Source organism: Phyllobates terribilis, unplaced genomic scaffold (assembly GCF_046119375.1).
Source record: "Phyllobates terribilis strain yellow unplaced genomic scaffold, ASM4611937v1 Scaffold_13__5_contigs__length_258822181, whole genome shotgun sequence".
Taxonomy (NCBI): Eukaryota; Metazoa; Chordata; class Amphibia; order Anura; family Dendrobatidae; genus Phyllobates; species Phyllobates terribilis.
In genome coordinates this window covers 130,178,901-130,202,356 of record NW_027362773.1, presented here as the reverse complement: position 1 = coordinate 130,202,356, position 23,456 = coordinate 130,178,901, and the positions used below count along the sequence as shown (strand labels likewise).

Here is a 23,456-nt window from a genome sequence, read left to right as displayed (position 1 = left end):
TCCGATAAGGTTACGATTACGGTGGTCCCATGATGCATTACATTAGCTGGGTGAGATCGGCGATCGGAGAAGTCAATGCAGAAGAGGCTTGGGATTGGTAAGGTATAATTACTTTTATTGTTTTAGACTATTGGCAGCTGTTTGTTAAAAAAAAAAAATTATACAGAGTTGGATAACCTCGGTGGTCCGGTTACTGAAACAACTGTGTAAACTCTCCTCCAGAGCACTTATTATTTAGAATAGTCATCCTTCCTTGCTGCTCTTGAACTGTCACTAAGTAAGTTAAAAGTATCCAGTTTCGGCAATTATTTTATTCCTGCTGCTCCCCTGAGTATTTCATGGCTTGTTTTTTAATCCGCCATATGGGTCCAGAGATATGGGCCTCTTTATTCAGTGCTTATATTTATGGTCTTTACCAAGAGGGCGTGGCTCACAGAATAACTATGCAGAGCAGCTTAAAGACACACCCCCAATGATCTTGTGAGCTACACCCCCTTGTAAAGACTAAATATTAGCACTCAATAAAAAGGCCAATATCTCTGGAACTGTATGGTGGATTTAAAAAAAATAAATAAACAGGGGAGTAGCGGGAAAAAAATAAGAGCAAGCACTGGTCACTTTTGACCTAGTCACAGAGCCTCTTTAAATTTTTATTCTGGTTTTAGCATGTAAATCCTGTTTTTTCTGTAATGAACAGTTATATGATTTTTCAATAAACTTTCTATATTTGTATATTACTGCTTTGGATGCTATAATTCTTTAATGACTTCAGTAATGTGATGGATACAACTTGTTGCAGTACAGTGAAGATACCTGTGGGAACATCACATGATCGGCACTGATCTATCGGAAGTTAATAATAAAGGTTCTATTCAATGACAGCAATCCGACATCTGAGAAACTGATACAGATAGCAAAACTTTTGAAAAAGCAAAAAAAAACTTTTTTTTTCTGAAACAAGAATACACCATCAGCTGGCAAAAAGAATGAATGAAAAAGATAGAAAAGTAAAACTTGGACTATTTTGGAGTATTTTAAAGTTTTCCTTATAGTTTTTTTTCTCTAAATGTCAGCAAGAGTCTGAGGTTGTAACCCCCTTATCCAGAAGAGTGTGCACGGTGACATTACATGCCAGCCCTCTCCATGCCTATGACACAGGTCAGCGAGATGATCTGTTATTAAATCCGTAATCTTCTTATGGGACAGACAGGTCCCTTTGCGGCTGAAACCTGCTTTAAATCCTTCATGGTTGAACAGATTGTTTCCCATACAGTCGTCTTCCAGGACCCGAGATTCCCTCACTTAGCCAGTATTAGGTGTCTGATATTATGTAGTTTGCTGGCTGCCCATCTAGTGCCAATGCCACTGCCCACCATACACGGATGTGTGAATACAGCCTAAGACAAGCTCATAGAGCCCGATTCATCATTTGTGATTTATTGAAGTCACTTTTTCTGTTTTTTGTCTTTTGGTATTCACTGACGTTTTTTTCAAAATTTTTCAAAATGGCTGACGCGGCTCATGAAGTTGTCACAAGATCAAAAAATGCTCTTTTTTTTGTCTTTAACAGTTTTTTTTTGTGACTTTTCTCAAGTGTTTTGTAAAGTCACAGAAATGTTCCAAATTGAAAAACTGTTCCAGAAATCTTACTCCAGGTAGGGACTGGAGTAAGATGTTCTTAAATTTTTTTTAGACATTTGGTAAAAGTCGCTCTCATGCCTCTTGTCTATAACATTTGGAGTAAAGTATAAAAAGAAAAGACTTAAAAAAGAAAGACAACTTAAAAAATAGAGCAGCTCTTCCTCTTCCGGGCTGCTCTGTCGACAGGGTATGACTGCTGATGTCATGCTGTTTGACAGCCGGCTCCCCGCAGTTAGGTAGCAGGGAGCTGGCTGTCAATCAGCATGACGTTAGCAGTCACGCCCCGTCAACAGCAGGGTAGAAGAGAAGCCGCTGCTGTGTCGATGTGAATTTGGTATCATACTGACCCGCAGAATGAAGCTTCCAGGTGATTTTATTACTACACATTGGAGCTGTAAAAAATAAAGCTCAGCCTCCAGATTTATTTATTTTTATTCCACATTTTTTTTTCGCTGTCAGTAGATGATAAATTAATGGTGTCATCCAAAACTACAACTTGTCCTGAATAAAAAAAAAAAAACAAAAAAAACAAACAAACATTGTTAATGAAAAAAAGACTGAGGCGAAAAAAAGGAAACCGTTGGGAAGGGGTTAAACCTTGGCGTCATCAGCTTTGTCTTATGAACCTTCTCTTTTGCTCTTCTTTTCCGACAGTTCTCCAGTCATCTTTTCCAACAGGCAGAGGACATGGATGGCAAACATGAGATTTTGCTCCGGGTAAGCCCTCGCGCCCTTAGGTTTGGAGTCTTTTCTGCAGTGCACTGTTACAGTCTGACGTGTGATTTTTCACAGGACCCTCGGGTTCCATACTGTCATATCTGCCTGATCTATACATGTGATAATTGTGCCGCTCCTGAAGAATTACGCACATTTTTGAATATTAATGCTCGGGTCTATCTTTAGAGTTCATGTGTCCTATATATATATATATATATATATATATATATATATATATATATATAATGTATGTTCACGCAGCACAAAGCACTGGAAGTGTGACAGATTTATGAATGTGCCGTCATGGAGAGTCGCACCTCCCTCCTCTCCTCTCTCTGCATCTCATTACCTCCCACTATTTTAAGGAGTTTTATTTCCTTCCCTTCACACTCTCTCCTCCACCCTGATGTTACGTGTCTGCTCATCCCCTCACGGTCCTCAATGACTTCATGCTGCGGTATTCTTTGCAGTGAATGCATCTTGTTGTATTTCTTCTTCTTGGTTTTCTAATTGCGTCTTTTTCATGGCAAGCGGAGGTGATATTCTCGTCTTTCGAGGATAATTATCATCTTCTTGGATATTTCTTTCCTGTTGCTTAATTGGTTCTCTTCCGCACCCGAATGGCGTTGATTCGTGGATAAATAACAAAGAACGAAAATAATGAGATAACTAGAAAACCGTCGTCAGCACTCAGTATAGTATACCGCACTTTTTCCAATAGTATTAAAAAAAAAAATTTCATACGTGTGGTGGATACAATTTTCGTCCATTTTTGCCATCAGTGCAGCATTCCTTTTTCTCATATGCAAAAAAATATAAAGTTTTCCAAGCTGCTCCTACCCATTAAACAGTTAAATATGGACAATACTTAATGACACATGGATGGTATCAGCATGCTGTTTTTTTCCCCCAGACCCATTGATTTGAATGAGAGAAAGTTTGAACCCCCCCTCCAAAAAATGCATGACATGTGAACTGCCCTAGTAGGGTTTGTATTCTGTGAAAAACACGGATGAAACATGTTGGGACAAAGTCTTAGTGTCGGGTTAAAAGATCTTCCTTTTAGCTAGACCTTGTGGCTCAGTAGCTTAGGCTCCTGCCTGTAATGTTCAGGTTGTGGGTTCGAGACAGGGAGACTCACTAAAAAAAAATAAAGATCTTCCTTATCGCTTAATTTTTTTTAAGCCCACTGCACCTCCACAGGGGTAGCTTTACCAGGGTATGAAGCCTAGTATCTCATTAGAAGTGCTCTTTAGGAGGGGTAATAGCACTTTGTAGAGTACGTTAATACAAAACACAACACAAAACTCCACCAGCAAAAGCCAATATTGGAAGTAGGAATCCTAGAAGTCAATGCCGGCCCTCTAAAGGGCCGTGCCACGTGGCTTAGGATAAGAAACCAAGCCAGAAACTCCATTTGCCAAAACGTGTTTCAGGGTGTTTACCCCTCATCAGTGCAATGCAGGAAAACTGATTTGGGTGGGTGAGTGGCCTCTGACAGGGGCAGGTGTAAAGGGTAATGTTTCTTCTTCTGGAGCATGCCAAGTCCTATATTTTTTTGCTCTCAAATTTGATACAAACATTTGAGCCAAACATTCATTCTGCCAATCACCATCTCCCATGACGACCCCACGTACATACACGCTCAGCACTGTCGAGCTTGCATGTTTTCAGTAAGAGGACAAGAGTTTGACAATGACAGCACCTCTGTTGACAGCTTATCTCTCTATAAACAAAAGGATGGGGCAGTTGAAAACCATCTGCCTGATCGTTATCTTCCCCAACATCTGCTGTTTAGGGAGAGTCGGGAGGCCCCCATACACCTTATTAGATGGTCATCCGGTCCTGCCAGGATCGGAGTGTTTGGCTAACTTTCCTATAATGTGTATGGCGAGCTTTAGGCTCTCATCTATTGTTAGAGAAGAACCATATGGGAAGGCAGGGTAGGTTTTAGTGATTCCTAATGCACTGGACTTTATGGTCACTGACTTTATTGCCTGGATGACACTTGTATTCCATTATATTACATGTCCTGTATATTTTATGTCCTGCTCTTACAATGGTGCTGAATTCATTCTTCTAAGAAGGTGACATTAAGTATCTAACACTACTCTGCTCTGTGTTCAGCAGTCCTGTGTAAATTGCGGCAGAGAAGCTCTTAACGAATGCACCGGCTGCCACAAAGTCAATTACTGCTCCATCTTCTGCCAGCGTAAGGTAGGAAGTTTCTCAAGTATGTCTGTAAGAGCCTCGTTACTGGACCAGCTGAGATATGTTTTACCCAGACCGCATCTGAACAGTCCCATAAAAGCCCAACTGATGAGAAAAGTGAATAATGTGCTAATGGTGTACAGCCGAACAAGAACAAGGTGTCGTCATGCCCCCATCATGAGGCAAGGACATATGGGACACCTGCAGACTAATGAGATTTTTCAGTTCTTTAAAATGGATGGAAGATAGCTAGAAGATCAGTATTGGATTGGCGTGGATCCATCCCTTGGCCCCATACTCATCAGCTATTTTAAAGGGGACATGTCACCAGGTCAAAAGTGGCCAGTTTTTGCTCCTATTCTATCCCTGCTGCTCTACAAAGTGTTACGTTTTTTCTTTCTGTTACATCCGCCATATGGTTCCAGAGATATGGGCCTTTTTATTTGGTATTTCCCAAGAGGGTGTGGCTCACAGGATCCTCAGGGGCGTGTCTTTAGGCTGTTCTACATAATCACCCTGTGAGCCACGCCCCCTTTGTAACGACTATAAATATTAGCACTAAATAAAAAGGCACTTTTTATTTTAATTTTTGTACAATATGATGCTTTTCTATAATAGTAAAAAAAAGTCTTAAAAAAGACGTGTGATCGCCTGTAACACGTCTGTTATAGTAACCAATAGTTTTTCCTCTAATATAAGAATCCTGGAACATCTTTTTTTCTGTCTCCGTGTTATACTATTCCTCCGTTGTTCTTCCTTGAGACATGAATCGGTTAACAACTTATTGTCACCAGTTGGGGCTGTGACCCTACATATTCTGACATTGCCCAAACACTGCAGACAGCATCACACTCTGTAAGGACATTGACAAGGGGAATTATAATACTTTCTTTACATTTGTAAGAGGAATGGTGCAATCCTAAAAGTCAATATTGACCCTTTAATGAGCCTTGTCACATGACTTAGAGTAATAGCCAGAACCAGAATCTCAATTTGTAGACACTGTGTTTCGGGATACTGCCCCTCGTCAGTGCAAGTGTGAGATCTGGTTGGGCTGGGTGAGAGTTGTCTGCCAAACCAGATCTTACACTTTGCACTGACGAGGGGCAGTATCCCAAAACACAGTGTCTGCAAATTGAGATTCTGGTTCTGGCTTTTATCCTAAGTCATGTGACAAGGCTCGTTAAAGGGTCAATATTGACTTTTAGGATTGCTACTTCCTATAGGTGGCACTAGAGTTCTAGTCCATCCTCTTCCTCTCTGAAGAGACAATTTGCATATTTCCCAGAGGAGCATTGCGCCTTAAAAGTCTCCTCACCTTGGCATGTCAGGCTTGACATGTCATTCTCCGCAAGGAGAAACATTACTCCTTGGATCCAGATAAGATGAATGGTAAAATGGTGAGTTTTAGAAAAAAAAAGTTCCAAGATTGTTACTTGATGAAGCATACAAGTATTTATTATAATGATCAAGTCCTGAGAATAATAATTTCTGTAAAAAAATGTTAAACTTGCTTTTGTTGTGAATTTTTACATTATACTATAAACATTTGCGGCCAGAAAAGTTACTTTCCTGAATTTATCATCGGGTCGTCACTAGATGATGGTCAGGTTTTGCTCTGATTTTATTCCCGCTACTCCACCAAGTGTAACGCTGGTGGGCATGGAACCATGGAGGGGCATGACTAAGTGTCTACCGGGTCTTCACTAGGACCTCTGATGGTGAGGATAGGCTGCGCTACTGATAGACACCAGGTACCACTCCAGGGCAGTCCTCTGTCTGCAGCAGCTGACCGGAGGGTCAGAGGCGCAGGTATGAGGTACAGGAGGGCGAGACAGAAGCGTAGTTAAGACGGTCCGAGGTCAAGGTAGGCAGCAGGAGTTCACAGCACAAAGCCGGAGTCAGGGATGGAGAAGTCAAACAGAGTGGGTAAACAGGCTGGGTCAATAATGGGAGACAGATTAAGGAGATCTGTATAAACAAGGTACTAGAAGGCTAGTAACCAACGTTCGGGCAACGAGTAGTGTCAGAAGTTGCCTAATATAGACCCTGATTGCATGGAACCTAATCTCTACAGGACACAGCAGGGTTAAATTCCTGCAGAGACTGGCCATGCCCCTCTAAAGCCAAATGGAAGCCACATGCAGATGCAGCAGTGCTGAGGACTACTGCAAGAGGCAAACTCAGCGAGATGGTCTGACACGAGGAGAAGCCACACTGTAACCACGGTGAGTAGGGCGGCGCTGAGGAGGCATGCGCGTTACCGCCATGACTCCAAGTAATGCATTTTTTTTTAACCCGTCTAATGGTTCCATCTTTTTATTTATTGCTCATTATTATGATCTTTAGTCTGCTTTGCATTATTACTTAGTGAGTCACGCCCCTAAAGACACACCCCAGAGGATCCTGTGAGCCATACCCCCTTGTAAAGACCATAAAAATTAGCACTAAATAAAAAAGTCCATATCTCTGGAACTGTAAGATGGATTTAAAAAAAACAAACAAAAAAATCGGAATGCTTATGGTAGCAGAGGAATACAATAACAGCAGAAAGGGGCCACTTTTTACCTGGTGACAGGTCTTCTTGAATATTGAACAGTCTGGTAAGTCCTCTACTCCTACATCCAACTGCTTCTAGTGGAAACTGGACATCGGAACATTGTATGGTAGCAACGTTTTTCTAGTCTTCATTGAAGTGTTAATTTGAATTTCTGCTACTGTAAAAGCAAATTATTTAGTGTGATATTTTCCACCCTAGGGGATATCTTTCTTACTTTGCTATAATACAGGTGCTGTCATCAGCTGTTGTATAATTTGCACAGTTCAGATCTTGCATATCCCTCATTCATGTTCTCGTACACTGCAGGATACATTTTGTCATTAATAGATTTGTAGTTTTCCTGCCATCCTATAGATGATAATATTACACCTGATTTTTCCATTTACTTGATTGATTTGCTCTTTGATAGGACTGGAAGGATCACCAGCACCTCTGTGGCCAGGCCTCCACAATAACAGTCCATGCTGATGAAGTTCACGTTACGGAGAAGGAGCCGGTCTGATCTCCCCCGTACACCGGTCTGATCTCCCCCGTATGCCGGTCTGATCTCCCCCCGTACGCCGGTCTGATCTCCCCTGTACGCCAGTCTGATCTCCCCCATACGCTGGTCTGATTTCTCCCGTGTGCCAGTCTGATCTCCTCCATATGCCAGTCTGATCTCTCCCGAATGCCGGTCTGATCTCTCCCGTATGCCGGTCTGATCTCTCCCATGTGCTGGTCTGATCTCCCCCGTATGCCGGTCTGATCTCCCCCCGTACGCCGGTCTGATCTCCCCCCGTACGCCGGTCTGATCTCCCCCGTACACCAGTCTGATCTCCCCCATACGCTGGTCTGATTTCTCCCGTGTGCCAGTCTGATCTCCTCCATATGCCAGTCTGATCTCTCCCGAATGCCGGTCTGATCTCTCCCGTATGCCGGTCTGATCTCTCCCGTGTGCTGGTCTGATCTCCCCCGTATGCCGGGTTCTGATGATGTCATCACTTTCTTCTTAAACACTTTGTAATGGAAAGTGCTTGTAAGGGCTGTACACATATAAAATGTCTGAGATGATCTACTTGTCGGACTGAAGGAGAATCTGGATGGATTTAGTTATTTATGGTTCTATTGGAACATTTCAGCAAAGAAAATGGTACAAAGCAGTAATCTGCAGGAATTTACCTGTTGAAACTAATGTGGAAGTTTAAATTGAAGAACAACTAAAGGGAGAAAATTAAATTATATTCTCCCTGCAGCCACTTGCTTCCAGTAATCAGTGCTGACAGCAGATAAAGTCCCCACCTAATACACAGTGAGCGTGCTGTAATTACTCCTCGGCACATTGGTTGACAGTCTGCTCTGCAGCGTGTATGTGCAGCTTATATGTAGAGCTGACTGTCAATTAATGTGATGACAGCGCGCTCACTGTACAGTGACTGTGTCTGCTCCCTGCACTGCCCTGATGACTAGAAGCGGGCAGCTGCAGGGGGAATAAAGCTTCATTTTCTCCCTGTAGCCACACTTCCTATTACACTGCTGCACATGTTTCTAATGGTATTTACCTGCAGATTACCGCTATGTCTTTTTTTTTTTTGCTGACAGGTTCTTCTTAAAGACATTTGAACAAAATATCTTCATTGAAGCTACTTGTGTCATGTGCATTTATCATTCAAGCTAGGTTCAAAGGTTTATGTTAGGCGAGGAATCTATGCCGGCACACTCTTATAATGAGCCAGTTATGTGCCAAAAGCGAGAGATGCACATGTATAAGTGCGTATGAGTGAATACTGTATCTCTGAAGGCTATTTGCTTCCTAGGCGAGGGGACGGACTCCTGCTTGATTGACAGTTTGGACCAGCGGCTGTGTGCTCTCCGGTGCTGCTTTGCCTCCGCAGCATTGGAGGAGCGTGGCAGAGTTGATGTTCGTTGGATCGGGAGCTATCTGTGCACTCCAGTGATCCAACAATTGATAGAAAAATGACTTGTAAGCACTTTGCATGCTTGGCCAACACCGCTAGACGGCAGCGATTGGTGATCACTTAGGTAACGAGCCATAAAGTAAATTGTAAAGATGTCTGTTTTTACAAGCACTTTGCAATTTTAATTATTAATGAACATGCAAATAACCTCAAGGGGTTGTCCACTTTAAACAAGTTATCACCTATCCATGGAATAGGTGATAACTTGCATGACCAATCAGCAGATTGGGGAACTTTTATTCCCGTTACAAGGTGGAACGCCCGACTGTGGCTCCATTCATAATGCACTGTGGACTATATGGACGGAGTCGTCTTTCTGGTTTACATGATGATCGCGTGGGTCAGTCAGAGTGTGTCAATGTGCTTTACAAAAGTGTTACATTTCCGATTGTATTCTTCTGAATTTGCAGAGAGCAGGTATTTTATAGAATTTCAATAAACCTTCGTTCTGCATCACGTCTACATTGTTTGTTTCTTTCCACATTTTGTTACTTTGTTCATTAATAACAGCCAGTTTCCTCTGACGTTACCCTCTCCTGCACTCTCCTTCACTGCGCCGGAGCTGTCAATCAAGTCAAAGGGGGAGAGGCACGGAACGGTTTAAGAAGGAGAACCTACTGACCTTGTTACTTTTTTGTTTTTAATCCCATCGTGTGTATTGTATTACCCTCATTAAAAAAAAACAATAAAGATAATTTGAAAAAAAAAAGGAGAACCTGAGCACTTGTCATGGACATACCCACCCACTGATTCCTTTAGTGTTAATTTGCATGACTGCTAAAACTTATTTTCCTATGAAATTAGACCTTGTTCCATATCCATGTTCACAAATATGTTTCACCCCCCTAGTGAAATACTGTAATTAGTTTATTACTCTCCTTAAAGGGATTGTGCCATGAGAATATAGAGAAAATTACCTGTTTAAAACAGGTTTCTATGTTAAAGGGAATCTGTTACCTTATCTGTCAGCATCATGATTTAGGGGTAGAGACTCTGATTCCGGCGATGTATCACTTAGTTTACTTTGTGCAGCAGTTGTGATACAATCACTGTTTTCTCTGCTACAGATGTAGCAGTGCTCAGAATGCTGAGCCCTGTATAACCCTGCCCCCACATCACTGATTGGCAGCTTTGTGTACAGAGTGCATAAGCAAAAATCTGCCAATCAGTGGTAGGGGCGGGGTTATACACAGCAGTTGAATAAGAGGCACGAGACACTTAGTCCTGTAGTGATAATCTCCTGCTGATAAAACACTAATTTTATTGAATCAACAGCAACGCAGCCTAGTAAGTGACACATTGCTGGAATCAGGGCCTCTTTCACTACATCATGTTGCTCTCAGATTACATAGCAAAAACCTGATGACAAATTCTATTTAAATGCATAATTGGCAAATTTTTGCCAATGTTTTTTTTTTTTTTTCATATCATAATCTGTAATAAAAAAAATACAAATCTTGCAATTTTCAGAATGGACACGGTGGCTATTCTACACTCACGCTGTCTATTGTTTGAGGAAATATACAAGTACATTAGCAGCAATAGACTGACCCTAGCATCTAATGAGCATGTGCAAAGGTCATTGTGAAGGGAGGGGGAGGAGGTGAGCTGTGACCTCACCTATTCTGATTGGTGGAACCTGAGTTATCAGAGGTGTTGCCTGTCATTGTAATCCTGTCTGTAATGATAATGAGACTTGTGCAAAATCTTTTGTAAAGTACAGGAAGTATGAGTTTAAAATAGCCCCATTGACCAGTATGAACATTTTCATTCGTTATTATGAAAAAAAATATATATTTTTTTTTTATTATGCAGAATTTTAAATAAAAAACATTTGCACAAAAACTTAATTAAAACAGTAGGATACATTTGCTGAAACTCTTTCTTCTACTTTTTTGAAAATAATTAATCATTTTAATTTTTTTTTGTTTATTAATTGTAATTTTTTTTTAATAATAATGACCATAACCACTCATGTAAAGTTTCTGATTCATAGATATTTCTTTATTTTTTTATTGTGCATGTTGGGTATTATTGGTGCCAAACTGGATAAACGTGCTTTTAGTGTTGGCCACCTAGATGGTATATACTTCCTATATAATGTATGATAGATGCAAGAAAAATGTATATACCATAGATTGCCCAAGAAAAAAGACAATTATATGGATCATTAACCAGAAGCAATAGAATTTTCCATACATTAGTGAGAAGGGCAGTGGCCATCTTCGCACTCGTCTATAAATCACACTGGAGATCATGATGGCTGTTCTATGACCGGCTGACACATTGCATGTTATTATTTTCATATATGAAACAGTCATCTTTATATAAAATAATCTGTTTATTGATCTATAGAAAATCGGTCTTCTCCCGGGTTACTGGACCTTGGTTTACAACCTTACATTTCTTAGTTTCACCATAAATCAAAACAGTTAAAATTTTCCAGGACCCCCATCAACTGATTAATCAAGTTGTGGAAAAACGGGTCTTCTCCCTGGTTCTGCACAGCAGAAAGGGGCTACGTCTGTAGAGAAAGCAATTTAGTCCTTAGTTTCCCGTAAGGAAAGCTTATTTTAAAACTTGGATTGTTTTACCCATCACATAAGATCCAGAGAGAATTGATCCTCATGACATGATTCTACTGTTTGCCTGGTGCTTCTCCAGCATCTCTACTACTGAACGCCATATTGCAAATTTTCGGTTCCCTCTCATCTTACATCAACCAAGAACATCTCCAGATCCGGAATGACTAAATCAGTGAGAGAATATTGACTTATTTCCATATCCTGTCATGTCCATTTGTATCAGCCCAACGTAATTGATTGGAAAGCTTGAAAAGAACCATGTCTTATAGTCCACACGGTAAAGTTCAAAGCAAGTAGTTCCTTTAGCAAGGAGGACACGTTGCACTTTGTACTAACATCTCCATGGATCAGCAACACAGTCGAAGGACTTTGCGAAAATAGTTCCTAAACTCTGTGTTGAATATGGTATAGATGACCGGGTTCAGGGCGCTGTTGACATATCCCAACCACGTGACGGTGCTGAAGAGGGGCGCTGGCATGTAACAAGACTCGCACAAAGCTCGGGTGATGTGCACCACAAAGAACGGTGTCCAACAGAAGAGAAATGTGCCTAGAAAGAGGGGAAAATACCAACAGAATTAATGGAAAGGAGGAAGACGGAAGAGCAATTGACTTATGTACAAATTAGGGGATACTAAGCAGTAGACCACGTTCACACGTTCAGTATTTGGTCAGTATTTTGCATTAGTATTTGTAAGCTAAGACCAGGAGTGGGTGATAAATACAGAAGTGGTGACGTGTTCCTATTATACTTTTCCTCTGATTTTCCCACTCCTGATTTTAGCTTACAAATACTGAGGTAAAATACTGACTGTATGAATGTGACGGTATGGTGAGATCCACCTAATATTTCAGAATGTCATATGACTTCTAGAAAGACATATTGGCAGTACTAAAAAATGGTTAAACGGATCTTACATTTTTTATTTTAGCATTGAACACAACAAATTGGGTGCCATGTGGGAGGATAATGAATTTCATGGGGTTTCTAGAGATCGCGTCTGCCATGAGGAGGATGCACACGACTTGTGAAGACCTGCAAAAATATTCGATGGATCGGTCATTTGATGCCCATGGAAGCCTACTCATTTTACACTGAGTTTATGCAGTATGTCCAGGATTGAGAAGAAACCCTCGGTGGTGCCATAGAGTAAACATCGTATGTGCATTTTTCCTTGACAGTATCCAACTTTTCAGATGGGCAGTAGAACGCAATCTACTACATTTTTATGCCCGTCTGAAGTGAGAGACAACGACAGGAAAGTCTAGGACCCCATTAGAGGTTTGGAGATTCAGATGAAAACAAACAAACTAAATAAAGCTACGCTCGATCAGACTATCTGAAAATACAACACCCTATAGATCACCATATGATAGGACAGGGAGTGCTGTAGACAGCCTCTGTGCACATAGATCTGCCGTGATTATGACGCTTAGGAGTACCAATTGTAGAGACATTCCCCCCAACAAAAGTTTTCCTGGAATTACTAATCTATAGAGTCTACTTCATACAGCACAGTTTTTTGGTTAGGTTTGAAAAATATTACAATGGTGGTTGAGGCCCACTAGAGGTTAGAAATCAGGGCAGGGCCACGTGATAACCTTCCTGATTAGAGATGAGCGTTGTTCTACTCGAACTGTTCGCCAATCTCAAATTCGAGCTGTTTTGGGCGGTGTTCGAGCCGGTCGGCGAACACGAACAATTTGAGAAAAATTCGGCTGTTCGAGGTTATGTTCGATAACTGTTCGTGCACCAAAATCATAACTGGATTTTTTCTCAGTAATGATGAAAATTAATGTTAATACGCAGTTTGAGTGTACAGCGGGGTGGGGGGAGGGGCAGGGGATGGATCTCTGCAGGAACAATGAAGATCTCCATTTTTTTTTCTCTTTCCCGCATTTGCAGTGGGGAGGTGCAATCTGTCAGCCTATCAGCAGCGCACACACGGAGCGAAGTGCTTTTTTTCACACAAGCAAGGGCATGTGTGATTGGCAGTGTATGTCACATGTCCTTGCCCTATAAGACCAAGCCATTTTCCCCGTCGCCACCATTTTCTCACTGCTGCAGCTGCGTGTTAGACGGCACCGCTGTTGATGTGTGTGCTATACCTTGTTAATTTCAAGCCAATTTTCGCACAAATATACAGATAGCTTGGGAGTAGGGAATAGTTGTGATTGCAGTCCTTTTAAGGACTAGGTTACAGCATTTCCTACGACTTTTATCAGGCAGGTCTGTGCTCTTAAATAGATAGATTGTGGGAGTAAAGACTAATTGTAATTGGAGTCCTTTTCAGGACTAGGTTACATGAGTTCCTATCAGTTTTTGCCAGGCAGGTCTGTGCCAGTGCTGTGCAAGTTTTTTTCACAGCATTTGGCTGAATCTAGCAAAGCTAATCCTTTTTGGCCTATTGCAGAGTGTGTTAGTCAGTGGAGTAGCCTATCTGTGTTGCAAGATATAACACCTGTGTATAGAATACCAATTTTTTTACTGCACCTAGTGAAGTAAAATCTTTTGGGCATAGCATCATTCTATTAGTCCATCTATACTGACCTCCATCAGGTTGCAAACTGAATATAATTTTTTTCTGCATCTAGCTCTGAAAAAATATTTGGCCTTCTAGCAGTGTGTGGGACTTGGTCTATTAGTCCATCTATACTGACCTACATCAGGTTGCAAATTAAAAATAATTTTTTTCTGCATCTAGCTCTGAAAAAATATTTGGGCTTCTAGCGGTGTGTGGGACTTGGTCTATTAGTCCATCTATACTGACCTCCATCAGGTTGCAAATTAAAAATAATTTTTTTCTGCATCTAGCTCTGAAAAAATATTTGGGCTTCTAGCGGTGTGTGGGACTTGGTCTATTAGTCCATCTATACTGACCTCCATCAGGTTGCAAATTAAAAATAATTTTTTTCTGCATCTAGCTCTGAAAAAATATTTGGGCTTCTAGCAGTGTGTGGGACTTGGTCTATTAGTCCATCTATACTGACCTCCATCAGGTTGCAAATTAAAAATAATTTTTTTCTGCATCTAGCTCTGAAAAAATATTTGGGCTTCTAGCGGTGTGTGGGACTTGGTCTATTAGTCCATCTATACTGACCTACATCAGGTTGCAAATTAAAAATAATTTTTTTCTGCATCTAGCTCTGAAAAAATATTTGGGCTTCTAGCGGTGTGTGGGACTTGGTCTATTAGTCCATCTATACTGACCTCCATCAGGTTGCAAATTAAAAATAATTTTTTTCTGCATCTAGCTCTGAAAAAATATTTGGGCTTCTAGCAGTGTGTGGGACTTGGTCTATTAGTCCATCTATACTGACCTCCATCAGGTTGCAAATTAAAAATAATTTTTTTCTGCATCTAGCTCTGAAAAAATATTTGGGCTTCTAGCAGTGTGTGGGACTTGGTCTATTAGTCCATCTATACTGACCTACATCAGGTTGCAAATTAAAAATAATTTTTTTCTGCATCTAGCTCTGAAAAAATATTTGGGCTTCTAGCGGTGTGTGGGACTTGGTCTATTAGTCCATCTATACTGACCTACATCAGGTTGCAAATTAAAAATAATTTTTTTCTGCATCTAGCTCTGAAAAAATATTTGGGCTTCTAGCGGTGTGTGGGACTTGGTCTATTAGTCCATCTATACTGACCTCCATCAGGTTGCAAATTAAAAATAATTTTTTTCTGCATCTAGCTCTGAAAAAATATTTGGGCTTCTAGCAGTGTGTGGGACTTGGTCTATTAGTCCATCTATACTGACCTCCATCAGGTTGCAAATTAAAAATAATTTTTTTCTGCATCTAGCTCTGAAAAAATATTTGGGCTTCTAGCAGTGTGTGGGACTTGGTCTATTAGTCCATCTATACTGACCTCCATCAGGTTGCAAATTGAATAAAAAAAATTTCTGCATCTAGCTCTGAAAAAATATTTGGGCTTCTAGCGGTGTGTGGGACTTGGTCTATTAGTCCATCTATACTGACCTCCATCAGGTTGCAAATTAAAAATAATTTTTTTCTGCATCTAGCTCTGAAAAAATATTTGGGCTTCTAGCAGTGTGTGGGACTTGGTCTATTAGTCCATCTATACTGACCTCCATCAGGTTGCAAATTAAAAATAATTTTTTTCTTCATTTATCTCTGAAAAAATATTTGGGCTTCTAGCAGCGTGTGGGACTTGTTCTATTAGTCCATCTATACTGACCTCCATCAGGTTGCAAATTAAAAATAATTTTTTTCTGCATCTAACCCAGCCAATAGTTTTGGCCTAATACCACAGTTTGGCCACTCAGCTCTGCTCGGTTACCATCCATTGTTTTTTTGTGCAAACAACTCCAGAGTTGTGAATTAGTTAACCACCAAAATGAGTGGAAAAAGGCCTGCTGCTGGTGGAAAGGGGAATAGGCGTGTTGGGAAGGGGAAAAAAGGTTGTGTCCGTGGGGTAGGTGCAGAAGAAAGACCATCTTCCAGCCAAACTAAAATGTCTACTTCTTTTAGCGGACAATGTGATAAGATCCCTTTCTTACGGCCACGCCAATCGCTACAAATTCCAGATGAGGCACAAAAACAGCAGGTGCTTCAACGGATATCAAGTGCTCCTTTAAGTGGGCTCTCCTCCACATCAACTTCAACATCACAAATACTCCAGTCCTCAAAGGTGTCACCCAAATCGCACTTGCTTCCTCACAGCTCCCAAATCTCCAGCTGCCCGTCTGAGTGTGAGGTAGAACAGATGGTTGAGTCTGCAGAGCTGTTTACTCATACTATAGCCTGGGAATCAGAGGTCGACTCCAGCGCTTCTGTGAATCCAGATGAGGAAATGATCTGCACTGATGCCCAGAATCTTTATGAGTCGGATCCAGGACCAGACGCAGAAGGTTCTGACCATAATGTAGACCCTCATTCCCAAACTGTAACTCCTGTTGGTGGAGACAATGAAGAAGATGATGATAAGACTCAAATACCTGATTGGAGCGACAACTTTAGTTTTTTGTCAGGGCAGGAACAGGTTGGCTCTGAGGACGACGGGTGTGATAACGCACAGGGTGATGATGATGAGGTCGGAGATCCCACTTACTGTCAACCCACAGTCAGCCAAGAGATGAGGTCAGCAGAGGAGGTGGAGGAAGATGCTAGTGACGACGAGGTCAGGTTGCGCCTTCCTGGACAGAGACGTAGTACTGGAAGCACGTCAACAACTGCATCCTCAAACACAACTCTGCCTCTCACCACAAGTCGTGGTGGCTCTTCAGGTCGCATGGGTGCTAAGCCTTGCATAGCCTGGGCATTTTTTCAGATCGATAAAGATGACCCAACTCGTGTTATCTGTAACATTTGTCAGCAAAAGCTAAGTAGAGGCCAAAAAATACATAGTTTGAGTACTTCATGCATGAACCGGCACATGGACATGAAGCATAAGTTGCAGTGGGAAGCTCAGTGTGCTACAATGCGGCCTAGCCGGCCGGGCCAATCACCGTCTGCCATATCTTGTGCATCCGCGGCCTCTTCATCCTCTGTGACTGGGGGGACAGCAGTCACACCTGTTTTGGGGCGCAGACCTGCCACCTCTTTACCCGCAACAGCCAGCGTGATTGGCAGGTCATCATTTTCTTTGGAGGTGGTAACACCAGCTGGTGTTGAGCGCTGTCCGACATCGATAGCACCACCTTTGGATCAAGGCAACCTAACATGTCCGCCTGCATCTTCCTCACAGACCGGCAGTTTGCCGGGGACACCCTTATCAACCCCGTCTAAGCACAATAGCCAGCCCTCGGTCCCTCAGATGTGGACAAGTAAAAGACCATTTCCTCCTAGCCATGAGAAAGCTAAGAGGTTGAATTTCACCATCTGCAAGCTCTTGGCTACAGAAATGCTGCCTTTCCGCCTGGTGGACACAGAGGATTTTCGAGACCTTATGTCCGTCGCAGTGCCCCAGTACCAGATGCCCAGTCGGCACTACTTCTCAAAGAAAGGTGTGCCTGCGCTCCACCAGCATGTCGCACACAACATCACCGCTTCTTTGAGAAACTCTGTGTGTGACAGGGTGCATTTCACCACAGACACTTGGACGAGTAGGCATGGACAGGGGCGTTACATGTCGCTGACTGGGCACTGGTTAACTATGGTGACAGCAGGACAAGGGGCTGCTGTCCAAGTCTTGCCGTCCCCACGAGTTGTGCGTCAATCCTCTTTATGTCAAAGTTCCTCCACTGCTTCTGCCTCCTCAACCTCCTCTCGGTCTTCCACCTGCACCCAAAGCCTGTCTGGTCATGCCACAAGCTTTCTAACTGCGCAGAAGGGATCCTGCACACCTCCTTACTATGCTGGCAGTAGGGCTCAACGTCATCAGGCGGTTTTTACATTGAAATGTCTGGGAAATGTGAGTCACACAGCTGAGGAGTTGTGGTCAGCTCTGGAGAACCAATTTCATGAATGGTTGTCTCCACTGGACCTGAAACCAGGGAAGGCCGTGTGCGACAATGCTGCAAACCTGGGTGCGGCCCTTCGCCGGGGCAATGTCACACACGTGCCTTGTATGGCTCACGTGTTGAACCTGGTTGTCCAGCAATTTTTAGCCCACTATCCCAGACTAGATGGCCTTCTGCAGAGGGCACGGTCGCTGTGTGCTCACTTCCGCCGTTCGCATCCCGCAGCTCAGCGACTTACATCTCTACAGAAGTCGTTGGGCCTGCCACTTCACCGGCTAAAATGCGATGTGCCTACCCGGTGGAATTCAACTCTGCACATGTTGCAGCGACTGTGGCAGCACCGACAAGCCCTGGTGCAATACGTTCTGACGTATAGCCTGGGCCAACGAGATTCAGAGGTGGGGCAAATCACGCTGGAGGAGTGGTCTCAGATCAGGGACCTATGCACCCTTCTGCACAGTTTTGAAATGGCGACGAAGATGTTTAGTGCTGACGATGCCATTATCAGCATGACTATTCCGGTGATTTACATGCTGGAGCACATGTTAAACAGAATTCGGAGTCAGGTGGTGGCACAAGAGGAGGTGGAGGAAGTAGAGGAGGAGGAGTTGTATGCGGAAGGGCTAACATCTGCAAGGTCCAGACGGTCGGCAGCACCAAGGCGGCAGGCATATGAGGGTGGGGGAGATGGTTTTACCAGGGCGCATGGTAGCAGCCAAACTAGTGAGGAAGGTGCAGGAGCCCAGGAAGAAGTGGAGGACGAACTGATGGAAGACTCATCAGATGAGGGAGACCTTGATCACATTTCTGTTGTGCGAGGTTGGGGGGAGAGGACAGAGGAAGGAAGCATGATTGTTACCTCGCCACCAACACAACAGGGACTTGGTGCTCCTGGATGCGCAACACACATGAGTGCCTTCTTGCTGCACTACCTGCAACATGACCCTCGAATTGTGAGAATTAGAAATAATCCTGACTACTGGGTTGCCACACTGTTAGATCCCCGGTACAAAAGTAAATTTGCAGAAATTATTCCTGCCATAGAAAGGGATGCACGCATGCAGGAGTATCAGCAGAGACTGTTGCAGAATCTTACATGTGCTTTTCCACAAAATACCAGTGGTGCACGTAGTGAATCTCACAGTTCCAACTTGCCAACCGTGGGACCGTCAAGTGTTCAGCACTCAAACCGTGACAGAACCACAGTATCTGCTGGTAACATCAATTTTGCGGAATCATTTCACCACTTTTTTAGCCCATCCTTTGCAAGGCCACAGGAGACAAGAAGTCTGACACATAGTCAACGCCTAGAGACGATGGTACAGGAGTATCTCCAAGTAAACATTGAAGCCACGACTGTGTCACTGGACCCTTGCTCTTTTTGGGCTTCCAATCTGGATAAATGGCCGGAGCTAGCCACTTACGCCTTGGAGATCTTGTCATGCCCCGCAGCCAGCGTTCTGTCTGAACGTGTGTTCAGCGCTGCTGGTGGTGTGCTGACAGATAAGCGCACGCGGCTCTCCACTGATAATGTAGACAGACTCACGTTCATAAAGATGAACAAATCATGGATCCGAAAAGACTTTTCTACCCCTGTGTCATCCTGGGGAGAGTAAAAGCTTGATGATTGGTTAAAATCACCCTACCAACCGTTTTAAGCTTTCAAATTACTAATCATGTTTATCTGTATCTTGACTGGAAAATAATTTGGGCTTTGTAGCAGTGTGCAGCACTGATCCTATTAGGCCATCTATACTAAAGCTTCACCAGATTTAAAATTAAAAATAATTTTTAGCTGCATCTAGCCCGGAAAATAATTTTGGGGCTCCGAGATGCGCAAGGCACATAAGTGCCTTCTTGCTGCACTACCTGCAGCATGACCCTCATATTGTCAGAATTCGAAGTAATCATGACTACTGGGTTGCCACACTCTTAGATCCCCCAAACTTTTCGATCAACCTTTTCATTTTAATAAAGACCAAAAAAATTGTCATTTTTGAAATTATAAGCATTAGCAGGTTGTTAGAAACTGAAATCAAACAGTTTTCAACTCAAAACTTTATTCTAGGTGATGTTACATTTTCACATAGGACCCCTTGTTCGAAAGGAGCTTCTGAACTCTCTCGTCCATTGAATTTGTCAGGTTTTGGATGGTTTCTGCTTCAATTGTTTTGCATGAGGACAGAATACCCTCCCAGAGCTGTTGCTTAGATGTGAACTGCCTCCCGCCATCATAGACACTCCTTTTAATGATGCTCCAAAGGTTCTGAATGGGGTAGAGGTCAGGGGAGCATGGGGGTCACACCATAAGTTTGTCCCCTTTTATGCCCATATCAGCCAGAGATGCAGATGTTTTATGTGCAGCATGAGATGGTGCATTATCATGCAGAAAAATGATCTTGCTGTGAAATACACGGTTCTTCTTCTTGAACCATGGCAGGAAGTGCTGTTTGAGAAAATCCACATACATTATGGAGTTCATCTTTAGCGCCTTCAGGGATCCTAAAGGGGCCGACAATCTCTCTCCCCATGATTCCAGCCCAAAACATTACTCCACCTCCTCCTTGTTGGCGCTGTAGCCGTGTTTGCGTGGGGTGTCCATCAACCAGCCATCCTCCACTCCATCCATCTGGACCATCGAGCGCTGCACGGCACTCATCCGTGAACAAAACAGTTTTGAAATCAGTCTTCATGTAATGTTTGGCCCACTGGAGCCGTTTCTGCTTGTGTGAAGTGGATAGAGGAGGTCGACAGGATGGCGCATGCACAGCTGCAAACCTCTGAAGGACCCTGCATCTTGTTGTTCGGGGGACGTTGGAGGCACAAGCAGCTTCAAAAACTTGTCTGCTGCTATGACAAGGCTTTTTTGCCGCTGCTCTTTCAACCTGACGTAATTGCCTGTAGGAAAGAGTCCTCAATTTGCCCTTATCAGCACGCACACGTGTGTACTGTGAATCAGCTACATACTTCTTGATTGCCAGGACACTTCATCCTGATCATCGCACAATGTTGATTGTAGTCATGCCTTGACCTAAACACTCCACAATTTGTTGCTTCTCAGCAGCCGACACATCCTTTTTCTTTCCCATTTTGGCAGAAAATGTAGGCTGCTTAATAATGTGAGAGAGCCTTCTTAAGTAGTCTTGCCTTTCATTGGACACACCTGCCAAACTAATTAGCACAGGTGTCTGCAATTGCTTACAGTGATATAAAGAGCCCTGACACACATCACCATCAATGAGTTTAACTGACAAACAAACAAATTCTTCCCTTATCACTCCTAAACACTTTTTGTATAATAATTTGGAACGCAGTGTACATGTGCTTTTCCACAAAACACCAGTGGTTCACGTAGTGAATCTTACAGTTCTAACTTGCCAACCGTGGTCTGTATGGAGTTGTTCAATAAAGGGCCCAAAATTAAGATAACATAGATGGGAGAGGTCTCTATGAATAGGAATTCCTAAGTATTTGATACCCTGTGAGGGCCAGGCAAAGGGAAAGTTGGACTGGATGGAATCCTATATGGATTTGGGGAGGGAGACATCGAGGGCCTCAGACTTCGCTGCATTGATTTTAAAATTTTACCATGTAACAAAGTGATCTATTTCAGCCATAACAGCATGGATGGATATATGTGATTGAGTGATATATACTAGGACATCATCAGCAAATAGAGAGCACTTGTACTCGGTGCCTCCCACCTCAATCCACCTAATATTGGGGTTATGGCGAATTGATGAGAGCAGGTGCTCCGTCACTAGGATGTATAAGAGAGGGGACAGAGGACATCACTGCCTTGTCCCATTGGTGATTGTGAAAGGTGATGAAAATGTTCTGACGCACCCCCTGGGCCTTGGGACACCCGGAGCCGGACCCTTTTTGGTGGATGCTGGTGGTTGTAGTCTTCGTGGCGGCGACCCAGTTCCGTGGCTCAGGGCGGTCAAACCAGTGGCGGAACTATTTATGTGGTTTTCATGTTTAAATGTCCGACTACGCCACCCGTGGATTGCGGTCAGAGTGAACCGCCGCTACAGGGCAGACCACTGAGGCTGGTGTTGTGGGTGCAGCAGAGCGTAGCATAACTCCCCACGGGAGGAGTATAGCCTCAGGGCAGTGTATGCGGAGGATGGGGGTGATGGTGCAGGGCAGCAGCAGTAACGACACGGAGTCAGTGATGCAGTTCAGGGCCTTTACTCACAGTTCTTATTATCCAGACCACGTCTGCAGGTAACGGCTGCCCACGTCGTACTGTGCTCACCAGGTGAGGGGCTCAGACAACTCCCAGATAACTTTGGAGCACTTCACAGGACCCCCTTTGTGTGTCCTTTGTCTGGCCTTTCTTACCAACACTTGTGTCCGGCTGCCTCGGGCCTCCTCTTGGTAAACTTGGCGCCAGTTTCCCTGACCCTATGTGGTGCCTTCCTAGCGGGTGTAGCGAGGGGCTGCGCCACATAAAATGTCAGAGCCTCCGGTTTCTAGCTGAGGGTCGTTTCCTGCCTCCACTAGTTCGGGGACCGGTCTCCCCCTTTGGTCTGACCCCTCCACGCAGGTGGATTCGGGCGTGCGGTGGCGACTCGCCCGTCCGCACCCCTGGGATCCCTTCATTCCTCGTTCCTGGAGCCTTCTCCGCTCCTCTTCCTTCCTTCTCCCTCTTCCAGGCCTGGGCCTCTGTTACTAGGCCCGCCTCCGGAGCAGAGCTCATGCAGAGCCCCTGCTCCCTGCCACTTCTGCTCAGACTTCTCTGCACTGAACTAAGATGGTGCCCACCTTTTATACTCCCTTCTCAATGCACCCAGGAACTGCTTCCTCCCTGCTCCTGCACTACAGGGTTCCCCTTCCTCAGTGTTCCCTCCCCCCACTCCAGCCAGGGACAGGGACTGTCGTGCCCATCTCAGGGGCATATTGGTCGCCCTGCCCCACGGCAATGTGGTGTAATGCATGCAGGTGTCGGGTCCTGATCCACACTCCATCCTTACCTGAGAGTGAGATATCACACCTCTGGGTGAGGTGCAATACGTCTTTAGCAACCGAGCCCTCAGGGTGCTACAGTTCCATTTATCTTCAGCCTAGGTGACGTATTGCGATACAGGGCCGTGATTTTGGCTATAAAAGGGTCCCCTAGACCCCTACCCCAAGCTTTTTAAGAGAATCATATATGGCGTGCCAGGAGACTCTATGGAATGCTTTCTCAGCATCCAACGAGAGTATCTAATTACAAATTTTTAACTGCATCTAGCCCAGGAAATACTTTGTGCCTAGTAGCAGTGTCTGCTAGTAAGCGGATTATCCCGGTTGTTAAGCAAGCTGCACCACCTGTAGTTTAGACACTTAATTTTTTCAAAGGAAATGCTTCGGGACC

General features: G+C 43.6%; 2 protein-coding genes across 3 annotated transcripts in view; one reads left to right on the top strand and one right to left on the bottom strand.

Moving 5' to 3' along the window:
• The window catches only part of DEAF1 (DEAF1 transcription factor), a 49,796-nt gene extending 40,256 nt beyond the window's left edge, over window positions 1-9,540 (top strand). The window contains exons 10-12 of one of the 2 annotated variants that reach the window (XM_073658664.1): window positions 2,296-2,358; window positions 4,489-4,575; window positions 7,539-9,540. In XM_073658664.1, coding sequence (XP_073514765.1) covers window positions 2,296-2,358; window positions 4,489-4,575; window positions 7,539-7,631 — 243 coding nt within the window. In that variant the 3' untranslated portion in view covers window positions 7,632-9,540. Of the gene's footprint in view, window positions 1-2,295; window positions 2,359-4,485; window positions 4,576-7,538 lie in introns of both variants that reach the window. The other variant, XM_073658663.1, reaches the window with a different exon arrangement.
• A 1,866-nt stretch (window positions 9,541-11,406) lies between these two features.
• The window catches only part of DRD4 (dopamine receptor D4), a 61,463-nt gene continuing 49,413 nt past the window's right edge, over window positions 11,407-23,456 (bottom strand). The window contains exon 4 of the mRNA XM_073659545.1: window positions 11,407-12,219. Within this exon, the coding sequence (XP_073515646.1) occupies window positions 12,017-12,219 (203 nt within the window). The 3' untranslated portion in view covers window positions 11,407-12,016. The remainder of the gene's footprint in view (window positions 12,220-23,456) is intronic.